This window comes from Malus sylvestris, chromosome 13, assembly GCF_916048215.2.
Source record: "Malus sylvestris chromosome 13, drMalSylv7.2, whole genome shotgun sequence".
Classification (NCBI taxonomy): domain Eukaryota; kingdom Viridiplantae; phylum Streptophyta; class Magnoliopsida; order Rosales; family Rosaceae; genus Malus; species Malus sylvestris.
Window position 1 is genome coordinate 13,849,166 of NC_062272.1, and position 17,968 is coordinate 13,867,133.

At 36.9% G+C, this 17,968-nt stretch overlaps 2 protein-coding genes across 3 annotated transcripts; both read left to right on the forward strand.

The window, feature by feature from the left end:
- The first annotated feature begins 397 nt into the window (after nt 1–397).
- On the forward strand, nt 398–6,481 carry LOC126596314 (squamosa promoter-binding-like protein 7). Its single transcript, XM_050262860.1, has 10 exons — nt 398–1,124; nt 2,295–2,467; nt 2,575–2,798; nt 2,895–2,969; nt 3,076–3,183; nt 3,297–3,414; nt 3,537–3,672; nt 4,164–4,326; nt 4,907–5,470; nt 5,926–6,481. Exons 1-10 carry the CDS (start codon nt 562–564, stop codon nt 6,247–6,249), a joined length of 2,448 nt encoding a protein of 815 aa, XP_050118817.1. The 5' UTR covers nt 398–561; the 3' UTR covers nt 6,250–6,481.
- Nucleotides 6,482–12,052: 5,571 nt separating this feature from the next.
- On the forward strand, nt 12,053–16,075 carry LOC126596315 (sugar transporter ERD6-like 16). Of its 2 annotated transcripts, none has more exons than XM_050262861.1 (18): nt 12,053–12,416; nt 12,755–12,817; nt 12,904–12,993; nt 13,094–13,153; nt 13,284–13,349; nt 13,494–13,559; nt 13,663–13,738; nt 13,839–13,903; nt 14,020–14,112; nt 14,204–14,284; nt 14,389–14,473; nt 14,570–14,613; nt 14,700–14,762; nt 14,851–14,910; nt 15,012–15,065; nt 15,171–15,230; nt 15,325–15,439; nt 15,553–16,075. In XM_050262861.1, the coding sequence occupies exons 1-18, from the start codon at nt 12,210–12,212 to the stop codon at nt 15,693–15,695; spliced, it is 1,491 nt and encodes a 496-aa protein (XP_050118818.1). In that variant the 5' UTR covers nt 12,053–12,209; the 3' UTR covers nt 15,696–16,075. The 2 variants fall into 2 exon arrangements, with proteins under 2 accessions (XP_050118818.1, XP_050118819.1); XM_050262862.1 differs by having other exon boundaries at nt 12,276–12,416; nt 12,671–12,817.
- The last annotated feature ends 1,893 nt before the right edge of the window (nt 16,076–17,968 follow it).

Below are 17,968 nucleotides of genomic sequence, written 5' to 3' on the forward strand. Positions count from 1 at the left end.
AACAAACATTTGTAATAAAAAATTGAACCGTAATAATTATTCAAAAGGAGAATTTTAATTAAAAGCTCCGAATACTGTTTATTTTAACGAAAAATCATATTTTTACGCTAAAAAGTCAATTCTGTATTATTTAATTTACCTATTATTTTATCTTTATTGTTAAAACTCAAAGTTTTTAAATCATTTCCATTAGGATTCTTTATTTAAAAGGTCGGACTACTGAAATATTTTAGGGAATTTTAACGAAAAGCACCTGGTACTGTTCACTTTAACGAAAAATCACATTTTTACACTAAAAAGTCAATCCTAATACTATTCACTTTACCCTTTATTTTGTCCTTATCATTAAAACTCAAAATTTTCAACTCCTTTTAATTAGTTTTCTAATATTTTAACTACCGAAGACGGGGAAATATGATAACAATCATTTGTAATAAAAACCCAAAAAGTTGCCATTTACTTGTAGCGCGCCGTTGGGAGGAGGAGAATCTTGACGTCTAAGGTTAGGAGGCATTAGGTCAGCTGCCACTGCCAGGTTTAGGTAATTTTGACCCATAAACGATGGAAAGGCCGCCCTCTCTCCCTCCAACGCAACCGCGACGGCACCGTTTAGACCAACCACCTGGAGTTTCACACATGGAAATTCAACCGCCGCTGCCCTCCGACGAAACCTCCACAGTCTGGGATTGGGGAGATCTCTTGGATTTCACCGTCGACGACGACTTGTCCATCTCCTGGGGCTCCGCCGAGAATCCGGACCCCGAGGTCGGCCCGGCCCCGGAAGACCCGCCGGAGGATCCGAATTCCAATTCGAGTCGGATAAGGAAGCGGGACCCGAGGCTGGCTTGCTCCAACTTCTTGGCGGGTCATATCCCCTGTGCGTGCCCCGAGGTCGACGCGAGGATGATGGAGCTAGAAGAGGAGGAAGCCGGGCACGGGAAGAAGCGGGTTAAGACTGGTCGGGCTACACCCGGGACTGCGCGGTGTCAGGTCCCGTCTTGCGGCATCGATATCAAGGAGCTGAAGGGGTATCATCGGAGGCACAGAGTGTGCCTTGCGTGTGCAAATGCGATCACTGTCGTTATCGACGGTGAGACCAAGCGTTATTGTCAGCAGTGTGGCAAGTAAGCTTACTTTTTTACTTCATTTTTTAGGGTTCTCGATTCTGTTGTTTCAGTTATGGAAGTTTCGGTTTTGTAGCTTTGGACTGTTTCACTGAGTAATTTTTCGGATAAATTGGTTTTTTCTAGCTCAATTCGGGGGTAGTGATTGCAGTCAAACTTAATCTCTAAGTGCCAATGACGAGAACAATATCCACAAATCGTTTTGGCTTCAAATTGACTGTTAATTTGAAGGCTTTACCTAAGTTGGGGCAGAAGGGTTTCGCTGGACTCGTTTAACTCCCAAAAATGTGGAGTAGGGAATGTTTAGAAGCAATGCTGACAGTATCAACCTGCTACTGTTAGACGACCCTGAAGTCTCTTTGTGTTCGTGAGCGAACACAGTAGAGATAAATAGTTACTCAAGGCTTAGATTGATATAAATTAGTGCCGCTAAGCAAATTCGGTAACGATAAAGCACATGATTTATCTTACTGGGAAATCATTTGAATTTGTTGGGCAGAATTTGGCTTCGGAAGTGTTTAGGTGTAGGCAATCGGAGAAATTTTCTTAGGAACGAGACAAGTATCACTTTATCAGAAAGGATATGCGTTCTAAGCTTTATTCTGCAACGCTGGAAATATTGGGGAACTTTCAGTGAAATAAGAAAAGCAGTTAGGAGGATGGTAGCACATAGCTCGACAATAAAAATAAGAAAAGCAGTTAGGAGGATGGTACAATATAATGTTGGGGAGACAAAATGAACGCAACAGACGCAAGTGGTTTACTTCGCAGTTGCACGGATGACACTATATTCATTTGTTGGTTCGGAGGTACTGAAATAAGATATTAATATTAAGTTGTTAGCTTCTTTTTTCTAAGGCCCTTTTATGTATAAAGATGGATGCTGAGAAAAGTGAGGTAACCCCTATTAGCAATTTAGCACATTTGTTTATGCATACTGCGTGCTGTTTTTTGGAAGTGTGGCAGGTTAAGAAAAGAAATACTTTATACCATATAGAAGATCAGCTGGTCTGAGATGAGAGAGTTGTAGAGTTGTCACTGCTCTATTTTATTGAGGAACTGCATGTATTATTCTTGTTATAATGTGCTGGGATTATTTTGATATTGTTTTTGTAATTTCGTTATTGTTTTTGTAATTTCGTTTCTGCATGTATGGCCATTCTTTGGCAGGTTCCATGTCTTACCAGACTTTGATGAAGGTAAGCGAAGTTGTCGAAGAAAATTAGAGCGTCATAATAACAGACGGCGAAGGAAACCTAGTGATTCTAAAGGAGCAAGTGGAAAGGAATCACAAAAGGAAAATCAAACTGAAGAGACCAATTTTGATGGTGGAGCAACAGAAGGTATTTAATGTTTGTTTTTTATGCGAACAGCTTGTAAAAGAGTAGTAAAGCTGCAACACTGCTTTGGAAGAAGAATCTACTAGTCTAATTGTATGTATAATGTACAGACAGTCTACAGTTAAGTAGCCAGCTGAATGAGAAGGAAGAATTGCTGGTGTCTGAAGGTGGGCGAACTCCTATCCTCTGTTCAGTGCCTGAATCCGAGAATGCCCATAGTGACAGTGTTGTATCAGTTATGGCTTCTGGTGAAACCCAAAAGGATGCAAGAAAACATGATTCTAACAACTCTCTTTCTCCGCCTAATTGCGACAACAAAAGCTACTCATCTATGGTAGGTTTTGCTAATGTTGTAGCTTTTGCATGGCTGACTTCGATTTTAATATGAGGAGCTCTGTTTGAGGCATACTGATTTGATACATTCTTGTAGTGTCCGACAGGTCGTATATCATTCAAGCTCTACGATTGGAATCCAGCAGAATTTCCTAGAAGACTTCGGCACCAAGTACTATTAAAAGATTGTCATTACAGTTTAGTATATACAGGGAGAATTTTTTTTCGATGGAAAAAACATCAGGAATCGATTAACAAGTGGGCGTATGTTTTTGCAGATCTTCCAATGGTTGGCCAATATGCCGGTTGAGTTGGAGGGATATATCCGCCCTGGATGTACTATCTTGACTATTTTTATTGCAATGCCTAAGTTTATGTGGATGAAGGTAATGGTGTTGACAATCTTTTTTGTAAGATTGAGTTTGTCACAACCTTTCTCTTACCTTCACTCTACAAATTTTGTTCAACCACTTTGGTTTTGACGATATTTATTTTTCAGTTGCTTGAAGATCCTGTATCATACATACATGAGTTTGTTTCTGTACCTGGGAAAATGCTATCCGGGAGAGGCAATATACTTATTTATCTAAACGACATGATTTTCCGTATTGTAAAAGGTAATCTGATGCTTCATATCAGTGTTATGTTTCTATTAGTTTATTTCGTTTTATGGAAAGTAATTGGTCTTTACTAGTATTTTGTATTACTGACTTGCTTCTTTTTATTTTGATGTGCACAGATGGGACTTCTGTAATAAAAACAAAAGTGGAGGTGCAGGCCCCAAGGCTTCATTACGTTCATCCTACATTTTTTGAGGCTGGCAAACCCATGGAGTTTGTTGCTTGTGGAAGTAATTTATTACAACCCAAATTTCGGTAGGGGCTTCCAATCAAGGTTTTCCACCTATTTTAGTAGTTTGTTGTGTTGTACCTTTGATTCACTCCTTTCAGCTCTGTTGTGTAGCTTGTCTCAAATTCTCAATCATGTATTATTATGATCAGCTTGCTTTTTATTCACACACCGTTTCCTATAAACTGTAATTTATTTGAACTGTTAATAAACTTGATGGTAGCCGACCCCACTTAGTGGGAAAAGGCTTTGTTGTTGTTGTTGTTAATAAACTTGATGGACACTCTCAACACTCTACATAGACTTGTCACTATTTGATAGCACATAATTGCTACTCTTCTCTGTTGCTCCTAAACTTTAAAACTCATGGTGATCTGGAGATGTATCTCAAATATGGAAAATATCTATAGTTGTCATTTTGGTGTATCTTTTATACTATTCTGTTAACTGTTCCATGCATGTAGAGAGTAAAATTGTTGTCACATAAGCTTCTTAATAAAGATCTTTATGGTTACAGATTTCTGGTATCCTTCTCTGGAAAGTATCTGGCCTATAATTATTCTCCTCCATCTTCTCATAGTCGGATTGAAGGGGACACTGCTAGTAATTTAGACCATCAATTGTGCAAGATACAGGTCCCTCAAACTGACGCAGATTGTTTTGGTCCTGCATTTATTGAGGTCAATATTCTGGTTTCTTCTCTTTTTTACTTTTTTTACACCATGTTCAACTATCAGTTGGGACATTCAATCTATCTATATAGTTGTTGGTCATATGTAAATATTTCTGGTATATATTTAGCCTCGTTCTGGTGTATATCTTGTCTAATCATTTTTCCAGACTCCAGTGATCAAAATAGCATTATAACCAGGGATTTATAAAATTGATATGTGGTTAGTTTCTTTAGCTGGTCATGCATTTGAGAGCGCTTGGTCTTCAAACTGGCATCTCGTGTGGTATATGGCACAATTACGTAGGTTGCTGATAACATTAGCATAGCCGACCCCACTTAGTGGGAAAAGGCTTTGTTGTTGTTGTTGTTGTTGTTGCTGATAACATTAGCCATAAGCTTTAACTCTGGACCAGAATCTGCGATATCTGTACTGTACCAGATTCATGTAGATAAAAATAAAACTTTAACATTCATACAGAGATATAACCATGGTTGACCGTAGCATTTTAAAGCATGAGACTTGGTTTTGAAATTACCAGGAATTTTTCTTGTCTCCTAATTTATTATTGGTGGAATCTATGTTGCAGATTGAGAATGAATCTGGCTTATCCAACTTTATGCCGGTACTCATTGGGGACAAAGAGGTTTGTGCAGAAATGAAGACTATTCAGAAGAGATATGAAGAATCTTTCTCTTCGCAAGGATTACGCTTTTCTTTCACCGGTTCTCTTTCAAACTCTTGTGAAGCATCTTCACTGAGGCACACAGCATTTTCTGAAGTTATTTTAGATATAGCATGGTTATTAAAAAAGCCCTCGTCAGAAAACTTTCAACAGATCATAACTGCTTCACAGATTCAAAGATTCAACTATCTATTGAACTTTTTGATATCCATCAAGTCAACAACCATATTGGACAAAGTTTTACAAAATCTGGAGACTCTGATGGCTAAAATGGAGTTGAACAGTGCAAATAATGGCAGCATTGATGCAGATATGAGGCTATTACAGAATTACATGAATTATGCCCGTGATCTTCTTTGTCAAAAATTCGAAAGCTCTGGAAGGTTGGTGAAAAAAGAGGATCTTGTCTCTCAAAGTCAAACCTGCTTTCAGAATGATGGAAAATTGGTTGCTCCATTCCACTGTCAGGTGAGGGCTTCAGTTTTCAGATTTATATTTTCTGATATCAGTTAATCCTTTTTTTAAGTTAGCTTTTCGCTTTACATTTTTCTCATTTTCAATTTAGCATTTAATCTCATCGGGTGCTACAATTCCCTTGTACTCATGAAGGAATTATTTGATTCTACAGTTTGGCTAGGTTGTGGTTGAGCTTGCAATCCTTTGTTTTTTTTCCTTCTCCATTTTTACAATTGAGATACCAGTTTTACATTTGCCATCTATGATCTTATAACTATTTGAAGAATTCACCATTGAATTTGTATCTGTAAAAGGTTTTCGAACTTATAGCTGGTATAAGAGATCTTCATTGGGAGTATGGTGGTTTTGTTGAGCATGATTGATGACTGTATATGTTTAAAATTTCATGACTTGTTATTTTCATAAACTGATACGTGTTTTGTTACATGAACTGTTATTTAAAGCAGGATACGGAGATAACTGTAGACGGTAGGCTGGGTGTGATTGTGGGTTCAACTTTTGACGAGAGAAGTGAAACTGTTCCGCTTTTGAGTAAAAAAGCAGTCGGTAAAGCTAACCTCATCAAGGAATTGCCTAGTTTGGCTAAGCGTTGCACTTCTGGGGAGGTCTTAAGGTCTCGCTCTGGTGGGATGTTCTTGAGATTTCGCCCTACGCTTCTCGTAATTTCTGCTACAGCTATCTGTGTAGGATTTTGTGCGGTCCTCATCCATCCTCACAAGGTTGGCCAGTTTGCAGTAACGATACGCAGATGTTTATTTGACAAATTTTAGATGTTTAAGCATTTTTTTCTTCGCCCTTTAATGTATTCCGCAGCCCCTAAATCTTCTGTACATATTATCTCCGTTGTACATAACTTTCTAACACTAGATTAAGACAAGCCGCTATAAAGTTATCTTGTCACCGTTGTAGTTCTTGCTGGAATCGGAAATTCTGGAGGCGATGTTTGCCCACGGCGTTTGAGATGGTTATACTTCTTTTCGAAAATGAAGCTTTTGCTCGAAATTTTGTTGTCCTGTTGGGCTTAGTTGACAAGAAAACCTGGTTTCCAATCGGTTTGCTTCCAAATTGTAAATTTGTGAAGATCTGAAATCAAGGGTCTCCTGCTTTTTGAATTCTAGTTTTAGCCGTCTTTGTAAGAGGAAGTTGTCCCAATGGTCTCTCAAATTTAACTCAATTAGAGTAATGGTTTTTTAACTATAAGTCTGTGACCATTAGTTTCTTAACTCATCAAAACGAGCAGTTATGGTTTTTTTTGTCAACTCCATTAGAAATTTCGTTAAAATGAGTCACGTGCTACGTACGTGAGGCTGAATTAAGGGGCAAATATGGAAAACCAAATGAGAAAAAATTGTAGTAATGTTCTCTCAACTTTAATCCAATTGGAGAAATGGTTCCTCACCTTTAACCAAATTGGAGTAACGGTCCCTAAACCAAATCGTAGTAGTGGTCCTTTCAACATGACTCATTTTGATGGAATACTGATGGAGTTAACGAAAAGGACCATCGTTGCACATTTTGATGAGTTAAGGGACCAATGGTCATGTATTTTTAGTTGAGGGACCATTGCTTCATTTGGATTAAAGTTGAGGAACTATCTCTATAATTGTTTTGTCCTTATAAAGAGAAGTGAACTCATTCCAAAGAAAAGAGTGACACCATATTATATGGGGTGCATTTTTGCTCGAACTTTAACTCATCTGGCGGTGATAAATAAAGTGGTGAGCGTTACTTTCATTTGAGAGTGTTGAGCAAAAATATCTCCTATTATATGGAGACCCTCAAATAAATTGAAACTTCTCATTGGCTGGCTACAATATTTACATGCATTTAATACAATCATCATTTGATGGTCAGATATAATGTATGTTAACATATGTATTTAATACAATCATCATTCGACAGTCAAATGATGTTATATTAAATTCACATGAGTATTGTATCCAAATCCTAATTATAAATTTTCAGCATATATTCTATTTAGAATCTAGACTATAATTTCAGGATATAGTATGTGACATGTTTCAATGTTCTAGTATAATTGGAGCTTGAAAAAAAAAAAAACTGTGAATGGATGAGTGTTTATACTTTACTTTAAGGCATAATATTAATAATTAACATGTGTTAAAATGAGTAGAAAGTTGCAAAGAGTTTGCATAATGTTCGGTAGCTTAGAGTATTCACTCACACATTTATTCTCTTTGTATGATACTAAAAATGGTTGTATAGAGTGGAATTTATTCTTATCAAACAGAAGACCAGCCTCAAGTACCCATCTACAAACTTTTAAAAAGAATTTTATAATAAAAATATGAGTAGAAAATTATTCCGCGTCACCCTATTGCAGTACTAGAACATGCTCACAAATTACAAATTAAATGACGCAATTAGATTTAGTATGTTCATTTATTATTTATTTGCTTGATAATTCATTGGAAAATTGTGTCTTTGTCGCAACGAAATCTCAAAGCATACTCCCTTTCAACTGATCATTCATTATACCACGCTAACCATTAAGTTTAATCACCAATAACAAATTTGCATAATTCGGCCATGTTCATATTCGCGCAGTTGGATTTGTAAAAGCTAGATTGAGAACTACTTCGGATCTGTGTGTTCGGAGCATGCAAAGTGAGGTATTCAAACCACTCAGTTTATGTCCCACGATCTCCATTAGTCCATCTTACTAGCTCACTTCACAAAAATTCAAAAACTTGAATGGTCAGAATTGATCTGCGAACTACAAGACAGAAATTCAGAGTAGATCTCTTTCTACGTGGTTTAACTTTATGATGATACTCTATGGCTGGGAACATATTTAGAGCTGGTTTGGTATTGCTGTACTTTGAAAAGAAACTGCTTCTGTTGTGCTGTGAAAATAAGCAGCAGTGTGTTTGGTAAATTTTTTTTTGGAAAAGTGTTTTTGGAAAAAAAAAAAGTATTATAGTGTTTGGTAAATTTTTATGTAACACAACTGTGACTGTGTGAAATGACCAAAAGGGGTATAACACTAGATGTGCCATTAATTTAATTTTCTTAACAAATAAAGGTGAATTACTAAATATACTTTATTTTTAAAAGACAAAAATGTATAAACTTTATCTTAAACTTATAATCCAACATTTAACAAGAAATCTTAATCTAACATTCAACATATAATCAAACATTTATGCTGCTTCATGTTTTCAGTTTTTTTTCAAAGCTCATTTTTGCTGCTTCATGTTTTCAGCTTTTTTTCTTTCATCCAAAACTGTGAAAATAAGTTATTTTTAAGTGTTTACCAAACACCTTTTTGAGCTCAGCTTTTTTTATATCCATTTTTTATAAAAACACTTCAACCAAACCAATACTCAATATTATAATTCGTTGAGAATCAAAAGTGCGAGAAACGTACATCTACTTGCTTGTGGGAAGAAAACACTCAAGCAATTAACTTTATAGAATCCAAAAGCTAACGTAACCCTCAAACACTTTAGAGATTTTGAGAATCATAAATGTGAGATAATTACATACGCCAAGGCCCCAACAAAACTGAAGATGATATTTCTTCACATAAGTGTATTGTGTGCGACGATATGGTGGCTACTTTCAAATCACGATGTGACATGGGATATTTTTACTCCTATGTTAGAATTCATTTGTCCCACATCGGTTAGAAAGCTTAAGAACAAACCATTTAAATAAAATTATTCCACTTTAACTAATATTGAAGCCTTTTGTATTAAAACCCGACACCTGACGGATTGAGCAGGTGGCCAAGTGGGGACAGTATCGGTATTGTTGGAGTGGACCCATGACCTGTCTACCTAAAATTTAAGATGGTTTCAGTGCCACGGGACGGGCCCATACATCCACGTGGACAGGTGGGTCCCCTTTGACCTCGCGTGAATGGGTGAGCCCCAACTTGACTCCACGTAGGCCAAGAGATGCCACGTGAATGGGTGGGTCCCCATTGATCCCACGCGAATGGGTGAGCCCCGGCTTGGCTCCACGTGGTTGCTGATGTGTGAAACTTCACATGTGATCCATAAAAATGGGGTCTCATTTGTGGGGGAGTGTTAGAATTCATCTGTTCCACATCGGCCAGGAGGCTTGAGAACAAGCAATTTAAATAGAATTACCCCATTCTAACTATAACCGAGACCTTTTGTATTAAAACCCCACACCTGACGGATTGAGCAGGTGATCAAGTGAGGGACAATATCAATATTGTTAAAGTGAGTCCATGGCCTGTCTACCTTAAATTTAATATCCTCTCTCGCCATAAATCCTCCAAATACATAATCACTAACGTAAAGAGACTTTGAATTATTTTGAAGGTCGTAGAAGATAAGGAAAGATCTCAAAAGTAAGGAGACATTGAATTTTGAAAGTGACCCACCACTCCCATCATATGATATATGTTGCATATTGATGTAACTCACCACCAAGTTTCATTTCTATTAAGTGAAATCGATTCTATGTATTTAGAATATCACTGCTTTACAATAATTAATTAACATGGATCATATCACAAATTAGATCACACACTACTCAACCAAAACGTGAGGAAAATTATATTTTGTACCACGTTAGTTACTATATGATGTAAAAAATGGTGTATATATTGTCTTTGTAACTTGCAAAACATAAAACTTGCATAAATAATGAAGGGATTTTAAGAACAATAAATTACAAAATTTATAACAAATGTGTGTCAAACTATGAGTGGTTCGTTTGTAAGGAGCTTAATATTTTCCACGAACAAAAATTGGACCATTCAATAAACATCTTAAATGAGCTTTGGAAGTTAGGAATGCATACAATATTATCTACATGAAAGATGAAGAGTAGACTAAACCTCACAAGTTGAAATTCTAAATTTACACAAATTATATTTAATCAGGCTCTTTAAAGAAAGAGGTCTTCATTTTTTTCTATAAAAAATAGAGATTAGTTATGAGATCTGTTCCATATGTAACTTCATTGATCCGAATTATCTATTTTGTCTTTATTGATAGATGATACTTGCAAAAAATCTATTCAATCCGAAACCATTTGTCGATTTAATTGTCGGAATGAAATTTTAATAATTTTTAGAATATAGTGTTCTTTAATTACTTTAAACTCAATTAGAACCTAAAATATTTTCGATTTGATTAATATTTTACTAGAATAATCTAGGAAGTGCAACTTAAAAAATACACAATTATGATCAATGAATTTTGATGTGAAGTGGACCCAATAGCTGATCTTATTATTATTATTATTTTTAAACATAGACATCCTTTTCCTTAAAAAAAATTAGAATACTTAGGGCTGGTTTGGTATTGCTGTGCTTTGAAAAAAAATTGCTGTGAGAATAAGCGGCTGTGAAATAAATCAGCAGAGTGTTTAGTAAACTTTTTTGTAAAAGTGCTTTTGGAAAAAAAAAGCAGTCTGATAGTGAGTCTTTTCATTAAAGGAGCACTGTAGCTCCATGTGCTTTGAAAAAAAAGGCAGTTTTCCAAAGTTGCAAATAGCAGCTTCAGCTTTTTCCTTTGATTTCAGCTTATTCTCACAGCAGCTTCCAAAATAAGCAATTTTTTTCCCGTTTACCAAACATCTAAAACCCCCACAGTTTTTTTTCATAGGTGTTTTTTTTTTAAGCACCTCACTCCCAAACTACCAATTAATTATTAGTACGAGTGATCGGTCAAATTATACGCACCGTTTATTTTATTTATTAAATAAAATCATCTCTCTTACTTGCCAGCTCCATCTTTGGCAACAAAACACGACACACACAGTGCCTTGCCGCCCACTGCCCCGTTTGATTTTTGTCATCGTCCTTAAACTGCATTAGGTCCACGTAAGCATGCGCAATCAATTATCCTTAATTAATCATAAAATAATACTACAGAAACTAAATTTGTAAACTAAATGATGTGTTACCAATACGAATGTGTAAATTTATCAACACTTAATAAACCAATCATCAACCTCTATATCCTTTAGTTTTCCAAAATTTTATCTCTCTACTCTCCTTGAATAACATAAGTTTGATCACATGCATAGTTTGCTTAAAATTTCTTAATTATCAGTTAACACCAGACTTATGTTTTAGTCTGCTCCACTTGTTCAAAGAATTTTTTCGGTGTGCCAAAACGGTTCGGTTCCAAAGGATTTGGATCTCAGATCTAGGAATCCTCATATTTTAATCACTTATCGTATATCGTGTGGTAAAAAATCATTTGATATTTTTATTTAAAATTAAGTACAATGTACGATAAACATTTAAGATATAGAAATCCTTAAGATCTTTACAAAATAAATCCGGAAAGGATCATCTTCCAGTACCAAATATCATACAATATAATTAATTAAAAATTTTAAACTTTTCAACGAATTATGTTAGTACACTTAACAAACCAGTTCTTGGTAGTCTAAAAATCTCTGGTTCATCTGCCACAACCTTCTAGCGTTGCCCTTTACCTATTCATCGGAATCAATTGGTAGCAGCCAAGCTTATAAATATCTAGATGCATTTTATAATTGTTTATTATTTTTAATTAGAAAAAATCTCGAGATGCATGCAGTTTGACATGTGTATAAATACATCACAACAAAACCAAAGTTCTGCATCCCAATCCCACCAGGATTCTGGAGGCCTACCGGAGCAAAACTCCTCCAATTTGCTCCTGTTTTTCTTCTTCTTTGTTTTTTTTTTTTAAAATTAAAATTAAAATTTGTGATTAGTGTAGTGAATTAAAACATGGCAACTGGGGAGTGCAGAGATGTTGAGAGTGGGGAAGGTAATAATCTTGGGGATTTAGATTTAAAACAGCCTTTGGTGATTAAGAAAGACAAAATCTTTGCTCATGAAGATGGTGATCAAGGGAGTGACAAAAGTGGATCAATTGGGATGGTTTTGGTCAGCACTTTTGTTGCTGTTTGTGGCTCTTTTGAATTTGGATCGTGCGTAAGTACTATTCTTAAAAAAACTACCTATAAACATTCTTGTTCTTTTTAATTTATGAAGAATGAAACTCCAAGTTGGGTGTAGGCACGCTGTCCTGACCAATTTGCCTAACCGATCCCTGTTTTGAATTTGGCCTTCTGTTTTCTTGGTCTTTTGCTTTTGTAATTAGATTTCCTGCAGTTTTGCTGGGTTTAGAAAGCTGCCTGGTTTACTTATGTGTTATTATTGTTGTTTGTGTTTCTTCTGATAATTAGGGGGCAAAAATACAAAATAATCCAAAAAAAAGAAAAAAGAAAAAAGAAGAGAGGTTTGTTTAGCTTAAGTTATTGTTTTGGCAGGTGGGATATTCAGCACCCACTCAATCTGCTATCAGGGAAGATCTTAATCTCTCTCTTGCTCAGGTAAGTTGCCTTCTTCTTCCTCCTCAAGAACATTTCTTTTTACAGTGAAGTGAATTGGTTACTAATAATTTGAAGTCGTATGGCAGTTCTCCATGTTTGGATCAATTTTAACAATTGGTGGAATGCTGGGTGCTGTAACAAGTGGCCGGACTGCAGATTTTCTCGGCCGAAAAGGGGTATGGTAAATGTTAATTTCTGATGTAAAAGTTGTAAGTTTGGAAGCTCTGGTAATTAATTTTGTACTAATTGAGTTTCTTGAAAATTATGTGAAAGTAGGCAATGAGGATGTCAGCTAGTTTCTGCATCACAGGATGGCTAGCAATCTACTTCTCTAAGGTATATGTTTGCACCATTTGTAATTCTTCAATTTATTTAACTAAGTTCAGTTAAATGGGGTTCACATACTGATCAGGTTTTTTTTATTTTTTTTATTTTTTATTTTATTTTTTTTATAAATCTTGTGCAGGGAGCTTTGTCACTTGATGTAGGAAGGTTTTTTACTGGATTTGGAATTGGCGTTTTCTCTTATGTGGTATGCATATTTCCTTAAAACTCGAGTTCTTGTGTTTGCAATGTATGAGCAAGGATGTGTGAGCTGGTGATTGTTTTCTTATTGGAACCATTTATTGATGATTATTTCGAAGTTTTAACAAAAATCAGCAATCTGGATGGACAGGTACCCATATTCATAGCAGAAATCGCACCCAAAAATCTCCGCGGAGGGCTTACAACGCTAAATCAGGTACGAGGGTTTAGAGATTTCTGTGCGCATAATTTCCTCCCTACTTGAAAAGCATATGATCTTTTAACATAATGTTATCTTTGTCTCTCTACTTGTTCTGCAGCTCATGATTGTAACTGGATCATCAGTTTCGTTCGTAATAGGAACAATAATAAGTTGGGAAACACTAGCTCTGACTGGTAAGTTCTTATTTGATAGGATATTTGTTGTTCTTAATTACAATAGGTGGTTCGCGTAAGTGCCTTTGAAAGGAACTGATAGTTGTGTTTTGATCTGAAGGAATTATTCCTTGCATTTTCCTGCTTGTCGGTCTATGTTTTGTTCCGGAGTCCCCTAGATGGCTGGTGAGGTTTCAATCGAAAATGATGCTCCGGGCTTTTTGTTATCATGTTTTCACCATTATAAAGGACGAATAAAGAAGAACAAGAAAGATGTTTATGGCTGAAAGCATTGTTTTCAGGCAAAGATTGGCCGTGAGAAGGAATTTCAAGTTGCGCTGCAGAGACTCCGCGGAAAGGATGCCGATATATCTGATGAAATGGATGAAATTCAAGTACTTGTTTTGAACCATAAAAAACATTGGTCATCTTTTATATCTATCAAAATTAACATTTCTAACAAAACGACCGTCTGTATCTTGACAGGAATATATTGCTACCCTACAAAGTCTTCCTAAAGCCAACATGTTGGATTTGTTTCAGAGAAAATATATTCGAGCTGTGATTGTACGCGTCCCTCTTTTCTGTCGATTTTCATTATTTCCTTTCCATTAAGCAAATGTCATCCATTTTTTTTTAAACTGAAATCCTGAACATGGTTTTGGTTCTAGATTGGGGTTGGATTAATGGTGTTTCAACAATTTGGAGGCATTAACGGAATAGGATTCTATGCAAGTCAAACCTTCGAAGAAGCTGGTATATATACATATTCAACCAGGGCTTTCCTATACCTCGTTTCATTTCGCTAATCTTTCTCGTAAAACTTTTCTCCTTCTGTAATGTCCATTGCAGGAATTTCAAGCAAAATAGGAACCATAGCTTATGCGTGCGTTCAGGCAATCATTTTCTCCTATCTTCCGTTAAATCTCAAATGTTTGAGTTTGCTCATCCAAAGCTCATCTCATGTAAAATTCATTGACAGGTCCCGATCACCGTAGTGGGAGCAGCTTTAATCGATAAGTCAGGAAGGAGGCCTCTTATAATGGTAGCAATTGATCTAGAAAACCTGACCGCTTACGAATGATCTTTATATGTATATACAAAACTCTGAGGATTTTTGTTTTGGTATGAAGGTTTCCGCAACCGGGACATTCCTAGGCTGTTTCCTTGCAGGAACTTCTTTCTTTCTGAAGGTACTAAAAGTTCAAAAACTATATCCTGCAACAACATTGTTCTGCGCCTGAATCCCGTTACATTGTGGTCTAATGTTGTACAATTCATCTTTCAATATCAGGGAAATGGATTGTTGCTCGATTGGGTACCAATAATAGCTGTGTCCGGCGTGCTGGTAAGTTAACCATACTATACTGCATACTTCAATAGTATCATGTAACTATGTTATTCCAGCTTCTCAATGTACTAAATCGTTTGTTCTTTGTCCCTTTGAAATCAGATTTACATTGCGTCTTTCTCGCTTGGAATGGGAGCAGTGCCTTGGGTGATCATGTCTGAGGTAATGTTGAAAAATTAACCTGTCAGTTTCTCAATGCGACCGATAATATGATACGTCCTTAAGCACGCTGAACCGAGTGTGATTCCCTTTGCAGGTTTTCCCAATCCATGTGAAGGGAGCAGCCGGAAGCTTGGTGGTGCTCATGAACTGGTTGGGAGCATGGGCAGTTTCCTATACTTACAACTTTCTTATGAGCTGGAGTTCCTCAAGTAAGTAAACAACTTCTGCACCAAACACACCACGTACATTATACTGATTGGTTAGCGCGTGCCAAAAAATGTGTTCCCTGATCCCGACCCTATATACTTGATTTGTCGTACAGGAACTTACTACATTTACGCCGGATTCTCTTTGTTGACCATCATATTTGTGGCCAAGTTAGTCCCGGAGACCAAAGGCAAAACACTAGAAGAAATCCAGGCTTGCATCAATTCAGATAAAGGAGGACAAGATGTTGTTAACTGATAGCATGTAGGAGTAGAGTTGTTAGAAATTTGTATCTTGTGTTTGGCTCAAAGTGTCTACTCCATTTTGATTTGGAGGTGTGAGAATTCACGTCATTGGAGCGTTACGAGAGGATTGCAGGCAACATATTTCATTCTGCGTCAAATTCTTTGGCTTTCAGCTCAAAATGGAAGAGACCTTGTGGCAAAATGCGCTTTTGTATTATGCCTGTATAAGGGCTTGATATAATCCCTAATAAGAGACTAAGGGGGCGTTTGTTTGCCCTCACTAAGTGTCATTGGACTAGACTGGACTAACAATTAGTCCAATCAAGTGTTTGTTCTGTAATGGGTTTGATAAAATTAAGTTAATTTGGATTAATTTTATTAATTTTTTATCAATTACTTGGCTTGATTTGTGATTTTTGCTACTTAGTTTCCTTGTCGTCACTTTTGAAAGAGGCTATGGTTTGATTTTGACCCTAATCCATCACCAGCGCCTTACCTTTCTGGAAGTGGATAACCCCAATTAAAGTCCTTAAATAAGTTAGTCATACCACAGTATATCTTTTTTTTTTTGGTACAGAGGATGGCAAAGCCAGACAAGCAAAACAAAGACAAACAGAACTAGGCAAGAACAGCCCTAGGAAGGGCTCTGCCAATAGAATCAGAAGCTAGAAAATTAGTAGCAGAGGAAGGAGGAGAAACAAAAACATGAAGGCCAAGGGATAGCCCATGACCCAATTCAGCCATATGATCAGCTGATGCATTCTTTTCTCGATAGATATGAATGACTTCGCAACTCTAATTTCTTTCAATGGCTTCTTTGCAGTCAAGAATGAGATTGTAAAGTGGGTGCAAAGCCAATATAGGTTTTTGGATTGAAATAACAGCATCCCAAGAATCGCATTCAAGGATCACGTCCCTGCAACCCTCGTCCCAAGCTATAGAAAGGCCCATGAGAACACCCCAAAGCTCAGCTTCCATGATGGTTCCTCTGCCTAAATTAGCAGCAAATCCCTTAATCCAATCCCCTTCAGAATTGCGAATCAAACCTCCGGCACTTATGTGGCTAAATGGATCTTTACAACTCCCATATGTATTGATTTTATATCTACCAATTGGCGGACGGATCCAATGGATTGAGATGATTTGTCTAAGAGGCTTACTAGAAGAACACTTGTTGGCATCATACCAATCTCTTGCAAATTGAAAAATAACCTTAAGGGGTGGGACAGGCGGTTGTTGTCCATTATTGAAGACAAACATGTTCCTCCTTTTCCAGCAATACCACAAAGTTGAAGCAAAGATGAGGTTCTAGGGTAAAACATGAGTGGTAGAACAGTGTGTCCTAAGATTTATGGCCATCCAACTCTGAAAATCAAGAGCAAAGGAATGGGCAACTTCAGGTGGGATTCCAACATTATTCCAGAGGGAAGGAGAATGCCTACAATACCTGAAGATATGATCCATTGATTCCTCAACAGTAGGGCAGATTGGACAACACGGATCATTTGTAAAACCTCTTTTAGCTCTTTGCACATTGGTGAGCATTTTCCCATGACCAATAGTCCAGAGAAAAGTCACTAATTTGGGGGGCAACTTGAGTTTCCAAATGAAGTTCCATTTCTAGGGAATGATATCATCATCGCTAAAAAGAGAGAGATATGCAGTTTTCACGGAGAATGTTCTAGAATTGGTGAGGCTCCAAATTATCTTATCTTCCATTTGATTCGCAATTCCAGCATGTAAACTGAAAATATGTTCCACAACATCAGGAGGAAGGCAGGAGTATAACAAATCTACATTCCAACCAGAATCAGTAAGGAAGTCTTCAACTGTCCAGTCAAGCATGTCGTCTGAAAGAGAGATGGTAGCAAAATCTTTGAGCACTCCACACTCAAGCCAGTTGTCTTTCCAAAAATGAATTTGGCTTCCAGATCCGACTCTCCATCTCATACCATTAGGAAGGATTTGGGCACCAAAGAGGATTCCACGCCAAGTATGAGAACAATTAGTGTACTTAGCAGAGCAAACACCCACCATGTCATGGTGTTTGAGATACTTTCCCTTTAAAACTTGCGCCCATAGTCCCGAGTCTCTTTGCATAAGTTTCCAGCCAGTTTTAGCAAGGAGGGCTTGGTTCATAACATAAGTATCTTTCAATCCTAACCCGCCCATGAATTTAGGCGTGCAAATTGTCTCCCACTTAACAAGGTGAACCTTGGAATTTCCCTCAGTGTGGCCCCATAAGAAATTCCTGTTCAACTTATCAATTTTATCACATATGGAAAT

Coding starts and splice junctions, on each gene's coding strand:
- LOC126596314 (XM_050262860.1), top strand. CDS start 562: ATGGAAAGGCCGCCCTCTCTCCCTCCAACGCAACCGCGACGGCACCGT. Junction 3,184..3,296: donor CTAAGTTTATGTGGATGAAG/GTAATGGTGTTG, acceptor TTTATTTTTCAG/TTGCTTGAAGATCCTGTATC. Junction 4,327..4,906: donor TTGGTCCTGCATTTATTGAG/GTCAATATTCTG, acceptor TCTATGTTGCAG/ATTGAGAATGAATCTGGCTT.
- LOC126596315 (XM_050262861.1), top strand. CDS start 12,210: ATGGCAACTGGGGAGTGCAGAGATGTTGAGAGTGGGGAAGGTAATAAT. Junction 13,154..13,283: donor TAGCAATCTACTTCTCTAAG/GTATATGTTTGC, acceptor AATCTTGTGCAG/GGAGCTTTGTCACTTGATGT. Junction 13,739..13,838: donor GGAAACACTAGCTCTGACTG/GTAAGTTCTTAT, acceptor TTTGATCTGAAG/GAATTATTCCTTGCATTTTC.